At 43.0% G+C, this 18519-nt stretch overlaps 1 protein-coding gene across 1 annotated transcript in view; it reads left to right on the forward strand.

Moving 5' to 3' along the window:
- The window catches only part of plcb2 (phospholipase C, beta 2), a gene marked incomplete at both ends in the record, with an annotated part of 50497 nt that overhangs the window by 18316 nt on the left and 13662 nt on the right, over positions 1–18519 (forward strand). Inside the window, 12 exons of the mRNA XM_080750861.1 lie at positions 57–153; positions 758–842; positions 2000–2124; positions 4858–5009; positions 10484–10648; positions 11265–11364; positions 13126–13230; positions 13617–13678; positions 14398–14497; positions 15540–15866; positions 16766–17041; positions 17975–18158. Coding sequence (XP_080606987.1) covers positions 57–153; positions 758–842; positions 2000–2124; positions 4858–5009; positions 10484–10648; positions 11265–11364; positions 13126–13230; positions 13617–13678; positions 14398–14497; positions 15540–15866; positions 16766–17041; positions 17975–18158 — 1778 coding nt within the window. The remainder of the gene's footprint in view (positions 1–56; positions 154–757; positions 843–1999; positions 2125–4857; positions 5010–10483; positions 10649–11264; positions 11365–13125; positions 13231–13616; positions 13679–14397; positions 14498–15539; positions 15867–16765; positions 17042–17974; positions 18159–18519) is intronic.

Consider the following 18519-nt stretch of genomic DNA (forward strand, 5'->3'; position numbering starts at 1 on the left):
TTGTGTCCTGTCTAAATATTTCGTGTGTCAGCTAACATCCTGTCAATCCCCCCTAGGGCACAGCTGGACAGGAAGTGACAGCGTACGAAGCCATGTCTTCCATAGTCAACTACATCCAGCCATGCAAATTTGTCTCCTTTGATAATGCCAGAAGTATGTCCTTAACTTCTTTGTGTTACTGTTTGGGAGGGACTGTTTAATAACTTAAACTCAATATACTTAGTTGAGCGGGGTCCTCCAAGGCTCTTTACTCGATCCACTCCTTTTTTCCCTCAACACCAATCTCTTTGCTGAAAATAGACATCTATTTTTTTCGCTGAATGCTCGCCCCAAAATAAGGATGCCAGGATTCATTCGAAAAATGTAAACCCTCACAAAAAACATGCAGTAATCCTGGTCTCTATACTGCCTCCCCCTGGCCAGCCGGGGCACCTGATGGAGGGGGAAGGAACTGGTTGGAATAACGTGTTCCTTCCACGCACTACGTCCTACCGCAGAAACCCCCCCTGTCAGGTAATAAGAAGCGGCCTGCTCACTCCTCATGCATTGAAGGAAGCGTGAGCTCAGTTCGGAGCTCTCCCCAGGTTGGCAGAGGGAGAGTAGCGCCCAGGATTACAGTATAGGCAATTGGCACTCAGTGGGAAAATGGGTCACAAAATCGTGGGATTTCTATCTTATTTCATTTATTGTTTAAAGAAAAATGTAAACATGCTGTGTTCTGTCAGTCTCCCTCATATCTGCCTCTTGTCATTCGCAGAGAAGAACAAAAGCTACAACATCTCGTCTTTTGTCGAGACGAGAGGGGAAGGTATGATCTCCAAGTCGGCAGTGGAATTTGTGGAGTATCTTTCAAACAAGCTCTCAAGACACTTAAGTTCAAGTTCTTTACTGTCACATGCACACCACGTGCACACCATAATGGCTGCAGTAGGAACATTGCAGGCAGTGTGTGTGTGTGCGTGTGCGAGAGACTACATATATAATTAGGGCAGGCAAATGCAGTGGCGGTGACCGTAATGGTAGTAAAGTGAACAAGTAAGCGATAATGCACAGTGAGGCGGACATTATTGGAAAATAAACCCTGACAGGGTGAAGCAGGACCGATGCAACGCCATCATGGGCTTTATTTTCCAATAATGTCCACGCGATATCCTGCTTATTACACGGCTACTTAAGAGCTAAATCGATAATTTTGACACGAAATATTGATTTTGAAATGTTAATAGCTTAAAAGTTTTGGCTTCCATAGCACTGCAGACAAGAGAGAGTAGTGGCCAAGGAGGATGCAGGATGCCATCATGGTTGACCAATCGAAATCGAGGATTCAACAAAGCCGTTTAATGACACAGTATAACAACTGAATATTGTGTATCTGATTGTTGGTGGGCGGCTGTGATGTTGCATCTAAATCATTGCTTCTCAAGCATTTTCACTTGGCCATGGGCCCTCATCCCATGGGCCCTCATCCGAAAACATTTTGGGCCCTATTTTCCGTGCCTCACCCCTTATCCTTAAAATTCTTTGCCTTTTTTTTTACTATTTTGAAACACATTTTTAAATAGTTCAAATAGCTGATCTACAAGCTGACAACGTGTCAATGTAGATCGGCTATTTGAAGTATCTTAAAAAGATTTTCAAAATGGTAAAAAAGGGGCACAGAAGTTTAGAGATAAGGGGTAAGGCACGGACGAAAATATAGCTGTTTGTGCCATAATAGAAGGTTTATGTTGTTGAAAATGATTGATCAAGTTTTTTTTCCAAAATCTTTAATTCAGAGCATGGCATCGGGTGACACGTTGCGAGCTTCAGCTATTTTTGAATAGCTTCATAAAATAAGGTTAAAGTGGTCAAACCACTTTGCGAACCGCTGATACAAACAGGCCGTACAACCGTAATTACAGCCACTGTGAATGGCGAAAATGTAAGGATTGCAGCGGTCGCGTCTGTGATCCATCACACGCTCATAGATCCATCCATGATCCTTAACCAGCTCCTCCAGGTACAACAAGAGACAGATGAGCAGGATCTACCCTAAAGGAACCAGAATCGACTCCTCCAATTACAGTCCCCAGCCTTTCTGGAACGCAGGCTGCCAGATGGTGGCACTCAACTACCAGACTATGGGTAGGAAATAGACACACATTCTGGATACTGATGGCCAGTCAGGCCTTTGTGTGAATATCTCACAGTAGCTGAGCAGATGTCTCTGTTTGGGGGCATGTGGTTGACCATTACAGTAGATAGATTGAACAGGGTTTCCATAGCGCCTTTGATTGCAACTTCAGTTTTTGGACACAAAATACTTTACCTATTGGAAAATAGGAGATATACAAGCTCACAGCATGGCACCGAGTGCAGCGCTACAAGCTTGTAGATCTGCAATTTTTTTTTAAAGTAGTGAAAATGTGTGCAAATCTTTGAATATGTGTATTTCTAAGCAAACATTTGTAACTCACATTTTGCTTCTGGGGGTTCCCTGGAACTAAATATTTTGAGATGGGGGTCAGTTGCCAAATACATATCATTTTGGGGGTCCTTCACATGAAAAGGTTTGAGCACCACTGACAAACTATAGAAACATAACATCATAGAAGGATTTGAAATATTCAAAGACTTCCAGTCATCATTTGTTTCAGATTGGTTATTATCTGAGGGGACGTTCCCGTTCAAGGCTCACATTTGACTATCATCATATCCTAATGGAGCCTAACATCTGTTTACATAGGCTGATTTGGAGGTTGTCATTCTGTTTTTCACCACAGTGGGTCAGTGTTGCACCTTTGTGACCTATTTGCAAAATGCTCCACTGCTCTGCCTCCCCTCAGTCCCCTGACAAGGAGGAGGCATGAATATGTCTGTTGTCATGAATGTGTCTGTTGTCATGAATATGTCTGTTGTCATGAATATGTCTGTTGTCATGAATATGTCTGTTGTCATGAATATGTCTACTGTCTGTTGTCATGAATATGTCTACTGTCTGTTGTCATGGATATGTCTACTGTCTGTTGTCATGGATATGTCTACTGTCTGTTGTCATGGATATGTCTACTGTCTGTTGTCATGGATATGTCTACTGTCTGTTGTCATGGATATGTCTACTGTCTGTTGTCATGGATATGTCTACTGTCTGTTGTCATGGATATGTCTACTGTCTGTTGTCATCAAAGTTAATGTGTCCTTTGTCATTAACGTGTCAGTTGTTCAAAGGCATAGTATGTAACTTTGCCCTGCTGTGTTTACATTACAAAACAATAAAAAAAGGGATCCCAGGGGGGTCCACAAATTATTTTGGGGGGTCCCCAGATGATTAACTTAATGTGCAACATGGTTTCTCACTCGACAGTAAACAAACCAACATAAAGTTTAAGTGTATAGAGGGTATCTGCACATTTCTAACGTGACAATTTAAGGTATTTTTAGACATTTCTACATGCTCACAACGCCTCGCAACGCAAGCATGTAGATCTGCTATTTTCACAATAGAACCGTGTTATACAAAATGTAATGCCTCAACTCTTAGTGCTCGTCAGGGTGGGGGGTCCCCAGTTAAAATATGATTATTTTGGGGGTCGCAGTCTGAGAAGGTCGAGAACCACTGCTCTATAGGTTACCAGCAGTTATCAGCCCCTGGACATAGTGTGGTGGAGTTGACCTGCAGAAACACGTGGCCCTTTCGCTGTATTTTGGTGTTTTCACTGTTGTTTTTGGTAGATTTGTTCTGAACAGTGGAAACACACCAAAGTACTGCGAGAGGGCAATGTGTTTATGCAGGTGAACACCACCACACTACTCAGTGGCTGATGACTGCTTTTGATTGATAGATGGATTGAATACAATAATGCATACAAGTAAGATGCCCTAAGGGCGAGAAGCGAAACAACACCCATACCCACACACACACAAACACAGACACACAGGGTCCAGGTTAAACAACGTGTTATAGAACTGCGCCCCAGTTGACAGAGCTGCGTTCCGTTAAACAGCGTGTTAAACAGCAATCTGAGCTGTCTGTGAAAGCCACAGCCAATCAACAGGCGCCACAGACCCGTGTGAGTGAGTGTTACACGAAATGTGTTACTTAAAACTTGTGACCTGCCTTCATGGATGGAACAAGGGGGGAGGAACCTTGGGAGGGAGGAACTGAAGTCGATAGGCAACGAAATGTTGCGTATTAGCGTGACTCACTGACGGACTAAAAGTCTGGGTTTCCGAGGCTACTGACGGACGGACATGAGGTAGACGTTTTGATACTAAAAAGAATCTTTGACGGTCGCATTCATAATGTACAAATGTCCAAAGGAGAAGTTACCTGGGTTATTGCTGGTAAAAGTGCATCACTGTCTGGCCAAAACCTCTTAACTCCATTTTTAACTCCCTTTACATCTCAGTGTCGTTTAAAATAATATTGAACCGGGGCGCCCGCTGGCCTAGTGGTCAAGGCGCATACCACATACTAGGCTATGATGCCTGCTGGCGTCGCCGGTTCGATTCCCGATCCGGACGACCTTTGCCACCTGTCATTCCCCATCTCTCTCCCTATTTCATGTCAGTCTACTATCCTATCAAATAAAGGCATAAAAAAGCCCAAAAACAAATCTTAAACAAATATATATATATATTGAACCAATGGAAAGTAGTAAAAAGTGCTTGGGACAAAACCTCCTAACTCCACACTTTCTGCCAAACCAGCTAACTCCACCCGATTGGCCCTCTTTTTTTTCATAAATATGTGCTATTGAACACCCTTTACGTCTGTGTGTTGGTTAAAATAATATTGAACCAATAAAAAGTAGTAAAAGTTACATACTGTGCGTCCGTCGCTCATGTCTGTTGTCATTGATGTGTGTGTGTTGTCAGACTTCCCCATGCAGCTGAACATGGCCCTGTTCGAGTACAACGGGAGGAGTGGCTATCTCCTGAAGCATGATGTCATGGTTCGCAGTGACAAGAAGTTTGATCCGTTCTGCGACAGGATTGACACTATCGTGGCCAACACACTGACCATAAAGGCAGGTTTGACCCATTCTCTGTGACAGGATGACACTTTTTTTTGTTTTTGTTTACACTACATTTGGGAATCATATCAATGTGTATTTTCAGACATTTAAAGAGGTGGTGCCATAGTTTTATACTTTTTCTGTTTTGTAAATTTGCCTTCCCTGTGTATTTTTGGTTACTTCCTGAAAGCCTCTGAGTCAAAAGGCCCAACTGAAAAACACTGAGTTAATGACATCGTGAAATAAACCCCTCCCCTTTTACCATACACCCAACACTGTGGGTGTGGATAACTTCAGCTGTGTCACCACCCACCTGACAACCAGGCATACTTAATGAACTGGTGGGTGTGGCCACATAAAAACCTAATTTTAACACTTTCTGTACACTTTTTTTGGAAAAAATCTTGCCATCCCATCTTTAACCACTTCATCTACAAATCTCTTTTGCCAAAAATAGCCGGTCTACAACATGTTGTAGGCCTGGATCTGCTATTTTTGGAAAATGTTCCCCACAGAATGTGCATACTGGGGTTCAAGTGGTTGAAACACATCATTTAAATTCATGGCATGTCTCTCTCTCCACCACTCACACTCATCCTGTCCCTGTGAAAACCTCACTACGCAAACCAATCACTGGAGGCTGGATTGTTTATTGGAGAAGCAGGTGTACCGCCGGCGGCTATTTCCCTACTCTACTTGTTTTGAAAGTACAATCACCAGTGTGTGCACGTGTGCGTGCATGTGTATCTGAGAGTTCACAAAATGCATCATTATTATACTGTATGTGTCAACCTTGGTTGTGTCTAATTGGTTCATTATGTACAGTGTGTGTGTGTGTGTGTGTGTGTGTGTGTGTGTGTGTGTGTGTGTGTGTGTGTGTGTGTGTGTGTGTGTGTGTGTGTGTGTGTGTGTGTGTGTGTGTGTGTGTGTGTGTGTGTGTGTCTGCTTGTGGCTAGTGTAGAGTGCCCTTGTTCGCCTCGTTCAACTGAGGCCGTCTGCTAATTTGTTCCTCTAAGTCAAGAGCAGACATATTCCAGTTAATACAGTATCTGACTTAAAGTCCTGTTCGCAATTTGGTGTTAGGGGAGTTTCTCACCTGAACTGAGTCAGTGGGTCCCTAGACATGAAAAATCACAGAGGTGCTCGTCCGCCATAGTGCCAGGAATGGCGCAATGGCCAAATCAAATATGGCTGCCATCGGCTATGATGAAAATCCAACTTTTCTGTTTCTGGGTGTATATGCACATGTAATACCTCTATTTGGACTAACTGTGGTGTGGGGAATTCATTTCTGATATTGTTTTGACCATTTTGGGTGATTTGGACCTCAAAAGGTCATGGTCAAGGTCATTTTGCTATTCCGAAGACCGTGGGCCATAACTTGGCCATTGTTAGGAGTAAAAACAGGTGCAGTAGGTCTAAATCAACTAATGCTGACATGTATAATTCATTTCTGACATTGTTTTGATCATTAAGGATCATCTTGTCTTTGAAATATCAATGTCAATGCCATTTTCTAAAAACGATTTTGTTCATTACTTGCACTTTTATAGTATTTTTTGTAAGTTTGTTACTATTTTATAGTAAGTTTGTTTTGTTTATAACAAAAGACATACTAGTGGGAAATACAACAAGTAAACATCCACATTTAACTTTAAAGGGGGGTTTTAAATGGGTGTTTAAATGAGCAAATAAGACTATTTACGAATAAAAGTGACAAATAAAATCACACAACAAAAGCACACACAAAATTAAATAACAATTTCCAAAGTGCACCATATTGGGATTGTGTGCATCCAAGTTAGTATGATGTGTTTTTACAGGATGTATTCAGCAAGGCAGCCATATCCTCGAGAGTCGAAGTGTTCCTTGCATCCGTCCATGTTCCATTGGTTCTAGTCTTTCCTCAGGTTCCTTGGCTGTTGCAAGCAGGTGGCAAGACATGCACTAGAAAGGTGCCTTGTTGGTCTCAGGCAGCAGTTGTACTTCTCTGCTACCAATGCTGTCTTGTTCTGTCAAGGTCTTTGCCTCTCCAAAGTTTGTTAGATATTGTATTCGGTCAGAAGCCATAGCTGCATGCTTAGTCCCCACCTGGCCCATGCAGTCATCTCCAGTTTCCAAGGCATATGTCCCCTGATCACTGTCTTGGCTAGTGGTGCTCCAAGATGAGAGACTGCTTGATGCTGTAGAAGCATGTGCCGCTGCACACCTAGTGCCATACTGCTACCAGATCTACTTAATCCCCAGTGCTTGGAAGTATCACTACGACAACTCTCTGGGGTCCACTCATAATCCTGGCGACCCATTATTCCCTCCATTAGGTTAGGGTTATGGGTAGGTTTAGTTATAATAGGGCCAGTTGACTCCACATGTACCAGCAGCTTGGTGACAGCCTCCTCAATCTAGTTCAATCTTTGGGATCTCTTCATCTCCAGCCCCTTTTGCAGGGAGCCACTCATCATCATCAGAGATAACAGAGTCGATAGACGCACCCATCCCTCATCAACTTTACACATTCTGGGTGTCTGAGGTGAACAAACAGCTCTCCAGCTGTGTGTTCGGAATATGGTGGCCATTCAAGCTTGTGGCGATGTAGGTAGAACGGCTGCCTTGGAATCTGAAGGTTCCAGGGTCGATTTATGTCTCCTCCTGCTTATTTGTCGAAGTGTGCTTAAGCAAGACACTGAACCCCTAACTGCTCCCGATGAGCACCTTGCATGGTTTCTTGGTGTGAATGTATGTGTGAATGTGTGTGTTAATGGGTGAATGTGAAATACATTGTACAGCGCTTTGGAGAAGAGCGCTATATACTGTAAATGCAGTCCATTTACCATTATCAGCTCTGTTGTCTCTGTTGATGATGTCGCTAGTGGAGAAGAGATCCCAGACATCTTGAATAGGATTAAGGAGGCTGACACCTGGTGCATGTACAGCCTCCATTATAACTAAGCCTATCCCTAACCTTCACTAACCTAATGGTCAGAATAATGGGATGTCGGAACTATGAGCGGACCCCAGAGAGTTGTTGTCTCCTTCACATTACTGCTATACTACACCCCATATTTCCAAGCACTGGGGATGAAGGAGATCTGGCAGCAGTATGGCACTGGTGAGACTCACTTGCACTGCATCAAGCAGTCTCATCTTGGAGCACCACTAGCCAAGACAGTGATCAAGGCACATATGCCTTGGAGACAGGAGATGACTGCATGGGCCAGGTGAGGATTAAACATGTAGTTATGGCTTCTGACCGAGTACAATGTCTAACAAACTTTGGAGAGGCAAAGACCTTGACAGAACAAGACACAGTATTGGTAGCAGAGAAGTACAACTGCTGAGACCAACAAGGCACCTTTCTAGCGCATTTCTTGCCACCTGCTTGAACAGCCAAGGAACCTGAGGAAAGACTAGAACCAATGGAACATGGAACAGGGCATGACATAAAGGCTTGTCCTGTTGTCCGGGACAAGTGCCCATACTATGGAGTGGAGGGAGCAAGGGGGGTCATTAGCCGTCCTTTTGTTATTATTTCAATGTATGAAATTTTTATCCGGACAAGTGACTTTTGTCTCCGGACAAGTGAATGGGAAATATACTTGTCCAAAGGACAACTGCCTCAAAAAGTCAATGTCAAGCTCTGATGGATGGAAGGAGCACTTTGACTTTAGTACACTCCTGCCATTTCTGAAGCAAGACACTCGACACTGATGGAGTTCTGTGCATCATATTTTGCCATGGAACAATGCCAAATCAATCCTGTAAAAACACCTCATACTAACTTGCATGCACACAATCCCAATATGGTGCACTTTGAGGGAAATTGTTATTTAATTGTGTGTGTGATTTTGTTGTGTAATTTTATTTGTCACTTTTATTCGTAAATAGTCTTATTTGCTCATTTAAACACCCATTTTAAACCCCAATTTAAAGTTAAATGTGGATGCTTACTTGTTGTATTTCTCACTAGTATGTCTTTTGTTATAAACAAAACAAACTTACTATAAAATAGTAACAAACTTTCACAAAATACTATAAAAGTGCAAGTAATGAACAAAATCGTTTTTGAAAAATGGCATTGACATTGATATTTCAAAGACAAGATGATCCTTAATGGTCAAAACAATGTCATAAATGAATTATACATGTCAGCATTAGTTGATTTAGACCTACTGCACCTGTTTTTACTCCTAACAATGGCCAAGTTATGGCCCACGGTCTTCGGAATAGCAAAATGACCTTGACCATGACCTTTTGAGGTCCAAATCGCCCAAAATGGTCAAAACAATATCAGAAATGAATTCCCCACACCACAATTAGTCCAAATAGAGGTATTACATGTGCATATACACCCAGAAACAGAAAAGTTGGATTTTCATCATAGCCGATGGCAGCCATATTTGATTTGGCCATTGCGCCATTCCTGGCACTATGGCGGACGAGCACCTCTGTGATTTTTAATGTCTAGGGACCCACTGACTCAGTTCAGGTGAGAAACTCCCCTAACACCAAATTGCGAACAGGACTTTAAGCCAGATACTGGATTAAGTAGAATACATACAGCCCCCTGCTGTGTGTGGGAGTGATACCTGTCATACTGAGACCTATTTTTATATCCATTGCATTGTGTCCGCCACATGTCCACAGTGCTGCACGTGTCTAGGGCTGCAACTATCATATATTTTCTTTTCTTAACCATTATTCTACAGATTTATTCTTTGATTCATCAAATAATTTAGATTGTTTCCCTTTGTGTCCAATTTTGTCATACATTAATGAATCAGTGCGAACTAAATTGATTTGTCTAATTAACAACTAGTTCACCCAAAAACGGATTTCTTTTTTTCTATCAACCAGTAAGACTCCCTAATCGGGATTCGGGAGATAAGCGACCGTCAGGTCGCATACACAAATGTTAGAAGGCAATGGTAGCAAATCAGGAGGGAATATGGGAAATGGGACAGATCCATGTTGATGACATGACTTTAGAGATACTGTGTACCGCTTTGCGTGATTTTAGGGCAAAATCTGTAGGAGCAGTGTCCAAAAATGTGTTTTGCAAAAATCGGCCTGATGGTGGCGCTAGATGGGACAGATGCATGTTGATGACATGACTTAGAGATACTTTGTACCGCTTTGTGTGATTTTAGGCCAAAATCTATAGGAGCAGTGTCCAAAAGTGTGTTTTGCAAGAATCGGCCTCATGGTAGCGCTAGAAGAGTGCCATGTGAGAAATGAAGGGATGGATAGGGGCAACGGTGGCGGAGTTATGAGTAGGGGAAAAGTGTGACGTGACGGACAGACTGACAGACTAACTGACTGACAGACGGGCGGTGTGTGGCCTTGTGTGCTTGTAGATCAGCTGTTTTCACTAGTTGAAATCATTTTTAAAAGGATAAGTACACAACGAACGGTTTTGGACATACAAGGTTTCCACCCGACAACAACGATACAACCCAGCTCCTAGACTCCTGTCCTCCTCCCGACAGATCTATTCAGGCCAGTTCCTCAGTGACAAGAACGTGAAGACAGGGGTGGAGGTGGAGGTGATCGGGCTGCCTGGAGACCCCAAGAAGAAGTACAGGACCAAGTGGTCCACCGTGCCCAACGCCATCAACCCCGTGTGGAATGAGGAACCCTTTGTCTTTGAAAAGGTGTGCGTCTTTCTGTCTGTCTGTCTGTCTGTCTGTTAGTGAATGTGTCCTGTCACAATTATTACATAATCGTCTAATCGCAATTATTTGACATAATCACAATTATTTGACATAATCACAATTATTTGACATAATCGTCATAATCGTTTCCATGTTGAAAAATGTCCATATATTTTCAAACATTTTCAAAAATAGTGGAAATAGAAATATCCCATTAATTGAATGCTCAAAACTTAACGTTTCTCGTGTTTAAGTCTTCATCAGTGTGCATACACGTATACATGCAGTAGTAATACACACAAATACCGAATTATATTTTATCAAATCAAGTGTGTGCATCCATCCTTCATCAAAAGCATTCAGGCACAAATGGATCTGTCCAGGTAATACTTTGACTTAGTTGACTGGGGTCTCATCTGTTTTTGCTCGACACTAAATATCATTACCGAAAATAGCTGATTTGCAAGCTCACAATGCGCCACGTTGCAACACATTGCGAGCTTTTAGACCTGCTACCTTCACTGAACTTTCACCCCAGAATAGCGACAGTGTGGGGTTCACTTGGTTAATGCATTATGGTGAGTGTTATGATGCTGTTTATGGTGAACACCACTAGATCCTGCTCCCCGAAATGGCCGCGCTGAGACTCGTGGTCCACGAAGAGAACGGTAAATTCCTGGGACACCGGATCCTCCCCGTCGACGCCATCCAATCAGGTCAGTGGAAGAAGTCTGAGGGGGGGAAAAAAACTAAAATAAAAGATCAGAAGCTATAAATACTCAGCTTAAAGTAAACGGCACAAGGTCCTTCAAGTTCTCTGACACAGTACACTGTGAACTCCTGAGTGTTCACTTAACTCAGAGAGTGTACATAATGGAACATACTGGAACTCGTCGTAAGGGTCCATTTGTACACTCATGGATAATGAACACTGAGGAGTCATCTCACATACAGCATACATGCTGTATGTGTATCTGTATATCTGCTAGTATGTGCATTGTATGGGTGATAGATTGCACACATCATGCCTATATTTATACCAGCCTATATAGCCTATATTCATACCCTAATCTAACCCATCCAGTCCAAGTGCAGACAGCCAGGTCAGTCTTTAGGTCTTTAAGTCGTTGCTGTCGGGCAGAAGCAGTATCCCCATATTCAAACTTTTTGTGTTTTTTCGTAAATGAATGCCATAACTGATCATACTGCAGTGTCACACAAAACTATCAAAAGTAGCAGATGTGCCAGCTCTTAAGCGCCGCGAAGCATCACAGTTTGAGCTCGTAAGCCAGGGGTGTCCAAAGTGTGGCCCGGGGGCCACATGTGGCCCGCGGCTTCATTCCTAAATTGTACTACCAGTAAGACTCCCTAATCGGGCAAAAATTTGGGCAAAAATTTGTTTTTCCAAAATCTCCCTGATCCATGTTGATGACATGAGTGTAGACATACCTTGTAGCGATTTGCGTGATTTTATGGCAAAAACTGTAGGAGCAGTGGCCAAAAATGTGTTTTAAAAATGGGCCTGAAGGTGGCGCTAGAAGAGGGCCATGTGAGAAATGAGGGGTGGGGTCTCCGCGTTGCCTTGGCGGACGAATAGGTACCGGCCCCGGCTCTCCCGGACGCTCCCAGCCCGAGTTACAGCATTTTATGTGAGCTGCAGTGGAGGGGGTCCTCCACTGGGGGCGTCACCACTTTTGCATCCATTCTGGAGCACCAGGAGTGGGTGGTCCCCAGGAATTCCCCGTGAGCAGCCCCGTTGGGGTGGTCATTTGGTCATTTTTGCACATTTGGTCATTTTTTACACCTGGGGGTCCCCCAGGGACCTGAGGGTCCCTGGATCTCCGGGGGTCCTTGGAGGTTGTAGTTTGGCAGGTAAGGAGTGTGTGTGCAAAATTTGGCATGGATGGGGGCAACGGTTGTGGAGATATGAGCAGGGCAAAAGTGTGACGTGTGACAGACAGACGGACGGACAGACGGACGGACAGACGGACGGACAGCCCGCGGAGGTTTTGATAGTAAATGCTCCCTACGGTCGCAATTAACGGCCCACCAGACAAGAATATGTTAGAGTATAATTAGTCAGGATTCCTAGTTCCCTGTTGTCGCATTCTGAAGGGGTCAAAGAAAGGCTATTTTTTACCTTGCAAGTCTGGTTACATTTGGTAATGTGAGTTATTTGTGTTTTGATCAGAGCACACACCTGACAAAAGACCATTGAGTGTTAAATAAAATATTGTCATTTGAATGCACACAGTACGTATGTGACTTTGTCAGGGTCTGACCAAAAGTGCATTATGTCAGCAGATAGTCGGCCCTTGGGTGTTTCAATGTTTTCTGATATCGCCCCCTTGGAAAAAAGCTTGGACACCCCTGTCGTAAGCGTTGCGAAGCGTCGCGTTTTGGGCTTGTTGATCCGCTACTTTAGAATTTTTCTCATCTTCCAAATACTTGAGGGGCTTGCTTTTGTTCCTCCGCAGGCTTCCAGCACATCTGCCTGCGCAGTGAGAGCAACATGGCGCTCACGCTGCCAGCTCTCTTCGTGTTCATCGAGGTCAAGGACTACATCCCCGCTGCCTTTGCAGGTGCACCGCCGCTCCCTGCTCTGTTCTGCCCCAACAATCGCCCACTACACACAACTTGAATTCTTATCTGTGATTGAGTTTAATGAGTGTGCGTGTGTGTGTGTGTGTGTGTGTATGCGTGCGTGCGTGCGTGTGTGTAAGCACACAGCTGGGCAAATGACTGTCTATAGCCACTCATTTCACACACAAACCCTTTTACAGCTTACATTGTAAACTCTTGAGTATTAATGTAGAAACGGAACGAAATGGACCCACTCTCTGAGTTGTTTTTGTATGTATGCACATATGATCTGCATGTGCAAAAGTGTATGCAAAGACTCACATTATTCAGGTTTAATAATGGATGTGGACCTTTACACTCATGCAGTCCTTTGATCCCACCTCAGATTTCACAGATGCCTTATTCAACCCCACAAAGGGTGAAGAGAAGACAACGAAGAACCCAAAGGTACTGTAAACGATACACAGAACAATAATATACCAATTCTGAAGTAATTTTGTGTAGCGACCTATTAGTAAATAAGGCTTAAGTTTTCTCTCAGATGTTATGTTTTTGCCCCTGTTTTCATGGTGGCGTTATAACAGGCCGCTTCACCTTTTGGCTTATAACTCTTGAACCATATACTGTAGGTCAGGTCGTACAATCCAGTTTTCTTTTTCACTGGATTCCCTTGGATCATGCTACAGTACAACTCCCCATACAGACCTCATCCGTTTTTAACCGACCAGATTTTACACCCCTTTGTGCTTTCTTCAAAACATGCTTTTTGCAAGCAAGATGTTTCATATTTCATTCGAATTTGAGAGCTTGTAGATCGGCTATTTTCAAATGTATATAGAGCTGTTCTGTAATAATAAACTAAATCTACAAAGTAACTAGTTACCAAAAAGTAAATTGTGGTGGAGTAAAAGTATATTTGCATTCTGAGATCGAGATGTAGTGGACTAGAAATAAAAGTACAGAACATTGGAAATACTCCAGTAAATGCCTCAAGAATTGTACTTAGAAGTACAGTACTTGAGTACAGTCACTTAGTTACTTTCCACCACTGGTCTGCACACATTTTGCCAGAAGACTGCGCACACATTTTCTGGTTAAACCTCTTCCTGGAAGCGCTGTGGGTTCTTTTGTAGAATGTGATGTCCTTGTCCTTGTTTGTACCAAAGCCGTCATCATCAGACTACATCTCCCCCTATGAGATGCCCATTGTGGTCCAAACCCCTGCTGAGAACGCTGGGGCTCAGAACAGCACAGCCTCTGCTGCAGGTAATGACAAGCACTTTATGCTGACATGATGTTTTTTTAGGATGTTAGAGCAGTATTTCTTTTATGTTTCTTCTTGTTATGTTTTTGTGTTTCATGAAGACTCCCAGTATAGAGTAATACTCCTGATTTATGTTGTTTCCTGATCAAACGTCTTATCGATTGATAGCATGTTTGGTTTGGTTAAATCAAATTGAGCACATATTCTGATAGTAGTCATTGCTATTGAGCAGGGGTCTTCAATGTTTTCAGACCAGGGACCCCCAAACTGATGGGGAGATGGAGCAGGGACCCCTATTTCGTAGGGTGGAGGTGGGGCTACAACATATATTTTATGCTATTAGAGAGTACCAATTTATCGGCTTCATTTTTATAGTTCCAGTTTTGTCTGCTCATACTGTATGTGTCATCCCTTCCACTTGTTTAATCCGTGTATCCTGACTGAGTTCTCTATCTTGATAAGATATATAAAATCCTGGTATCCTGACCTGAAAATGCATTTTCCGTTTACTAAAGAGCTGGAGAGACAGGGAGACTCTTGTTACTGAACAAACATTCTTATAGCAATGAGTAGAATATAGACACTTATTTTAACCAAAGCAAATCACTTACCCTACGTTGGAACGTTACTGTCTGCTCAAAGCTCTGAAGAGCCTCTGTTTTGAGATCTGAGTGTCCTCATCTAGGCTGATGTGCATGCAGGTTGTGTCTGTCACACTAGACATTGAGACTGGTCCTTGGACAGACCATCTGAAGGTGTTTTCTAAGCTGTTGGCCTTTCCACATTGCCAGTAAAAGCCAGGTCCAATTAAAACTAACACACTAACTGAATCTAACAGTAATCTGAATCTGCCAACTAACTCAAATTGTAAAAAAATGACGTAGAGTAAAAAATATTTCCCTCTGAAATTTAAAGCTGTAAAGTAACAGAAACCTTAGTTACTTAGTTACTTTTGCTTAGTTACGTTTGACTTACTTTATGCTTATTTACCTTTTACGACATGACGTCAGCAGTGCTTTCTCTGTTGTCATTCTCTTCTCCCAGAACCTGACAATGAAGTCGCCACCATTCCAGAAGAGAAGGCTGACGTGACTGCAGACACACAGGACTCTGTACCTCCCCCTGAGGATTCTGCAGCCCAGGCCGAGACCCAATCCGCAGATACTACTAATGATGTGCCCGACGGAGAGGGTGACAGCACTACAGATGCTACCCAACCCATTGAAGACCCTCCCCAAAGTTCTGATGCCGCTGAAGACCCCACCACTGTGGAAGTAGGTCCCACACCTGAAGCCGAAGCTGAACCTGAACCTGCCACGGATGTTGATCCCACCCCTGATACTGAGAACACCACCGCAGGCGCAGAGCAAGGTTATTAAGCAGCCTTTCCAATACTTTTACGTCTACTCAGTGATGGAAAAAGTACTCAATTTTTTTTACTCAAGTAAAAGTATCAATACTGCAATACAGAACTACTCTGTAACAGGTAAAAGTCCGGAATTCAAAATGTACTTGAGTAAAAGTATGAAAGTATTGGCATCAAAAAGTACTTAAAGTACCAAAAGTAAAATGATTGAAAATAGCAGATCTACAAGCTCACAAGGTTATTATTGTTGCTAGGTTAGTTTGTATTTGTTTTGCAAAGGCTTATTTTTATGTTTTATTAGTTTCTTTTTTCTTTTATTGTAATATCGGGTATTTGTTTGGGTTGAGATTCGAAAACTGACTATTTGTAAAGAGTTTTGATATTTTTTGACAACAGGTCTTGAAACTGACACAGCTAAAATATTGGAAGATAAGATTCACCCATATATTATCCACCCACAATATTAGGCGGTAATATTGAACAAATAACACATCGATCTGTCTGCCGCCGACACTCATGCCAAAATGATACAGGCACCGGAACACATTCTGACTTTAGTGGAATAGTAGCTAAAAATAAAATGTTCCTTTCAACTCTAGTATTTTGTCGTTGTCGGGTGGAAACCTTGTATGTCCAAAATGTATGTCATTTTTTGTTATGATTTAAAAAAAGATTTAAATAGGGAAAATACAAAATAGCCGATCTACAAGCACACAACGCCTCACATTGTGAGGCGTTGTGTGCTTGTAGATCTGCTATTTTCCTTACTTTTGTGCGACACATTTGTATGATGTAGGGCTTTCATTTATATAAAAAAAAACATACAAATCTGAAACTTGGGAGGTACAAGGTTTTCTGCCTGACAGTGACAATTTGTTATTTGGTAACTATAACAACCTCACAGCGGAGCCACAATCAGAAGAACCCCAGGCAGATCCTGAAGCACTGAATGGAGACCCCGAGGAGGGGGAGCCGAGTCCAGAGCCTGAGCCCAGCTCGGACGAGACCCTCGGCACGGATGTGGCCAATAACCCGGAGATGGATCCCGCTGCTGTGGAGGAGGGGAAGGAGGCCAATCCTGCGGCGGTGGCGGCTGCTGTCGGTGTCGCCGCCGCTGTTCCATGTGAGCTGTCTGTGCCTGCGTGTTCAGATGACTCACCTCAGCCGCCGTCAGACGGAGGTAAGCAGGTATAACCGCGTAGAGGAGATTCACGTGCCTCACCACATCACGTGGCGCCAAGCTCTCCAATTCCATCCAATCTAGGGGACGACTCGACTTGAAATGAAAATTGCAGAGCACTTCAGAGTTCTTTCCTTAATAGACGTAGGCCTAAGAATAACACTCAAGTCAATGTCATCGGGTGGGAGAATATTGAAGAAAATGTTCTGAAGATATGGTGCGTGTGTGTGTGTGTTGATGCAGCATATCATTGGAAACGTGTGTAAAAAAAAGCAGTTGCTTTTCAGGAAATTAAAAAATAAAATTGGTTGAATATTTATTAAACCAACTGTCAGACTTTAGCACGTTCACTTTCACTTATAAAATGTGTAAAGATTTTGGCAAATAGCAGATCTACGCACCACACCACTTTGTGAGCTTGACTGTGGATTACCGGTAGCTATTTCAGCGACATTTGCGTGACATTGCCCTAGGGCAATGCTTAAAGCGGATTGATTTTGGGGGATCCCCAGGTGACAGTTAAACTGACAATCTAAGGACTTTTAGGACCTTTTAAATACCTCAAAAGAAGAAAGAAAAAAACTTTACTGCATCAAAAGTAATCAACAAACTATACTATAAAAACTGGTCAAACATTGGCCAAATTGTCAAATAAGGCAACAATTTTGAAAATAGCCGATCTACAAGCTCACAACGCCTCACAATGCTTGTTCTGCTAGTACTTTCTCAATATTTCTCTGTGGAACCTTGTCAAAATAAATGTAATGCCTCAACTCCTACATTTCCAAGTGCTTGTCAGGGTGGCGGGTCCCCAGTGCAATTACCCTTACTGTATGATTCTTTTGGGAAGGTCACGGCCTGAAAAAGTTGAGAACCACTGCCCTACAGCGTCACCGTCTATATCTGTTTGTATTTTCCCCCCAACCCCATTAGAGCCATCCACGGTGACCTGCGAGGAACTGACACAGCACAAGAGGTACCTGAAGACCACCAAGCACCAGGAGAAGGACATGAAGGAGCTGGACAGGAGGTTCCAGAAGAAGAGCGAGGACCTCCTTCACAAACACTCTGAAGCCTTCAAAGCCCTCAAGAAGAAGGCGTCGCTGAAGAAAAAAGAGTAGGTGTATTTCGTTCAAACTTTTTGTGCCCAACCCATACACACGCAAACGTAGGGCCTACACACAAAAGTATATCTCCACAAGCAATGCAGTGTGACGAAGTAGGGCATTCATTTACGCAAAAACATAGAGGTAGTGCCATAGTTTTGTACTTTTTCTATTTTGTACTAATGTCCAGCAAAAGGCAGATTCAAAAGGGCCAAACGAAATACACTGCTTTAATCATCCCCTCCCCTATTTACCATACAGCAACACTGCGGGTGTGGATAACTTCAGCTGGTCACCACCCAGCTTGGGTATGTCACTATACTGTATATGGGCGAACGTTGGCTACAAACAAAGCTAGCAATGTGATGCATT

This window comes from Nannobrachium achirus (assembly GCF_963921795.1).
Source record: "Nannobrachium achirus genome assembly, chromosome: 20".
In the NCBI taxonomy this organism is placed as follows: Eukaryota; Metazoa; Chordata; class Actinopteri; order Myctophiformes; family Myctophidae; genus Nannobrachium; species Nannobrachium achirus.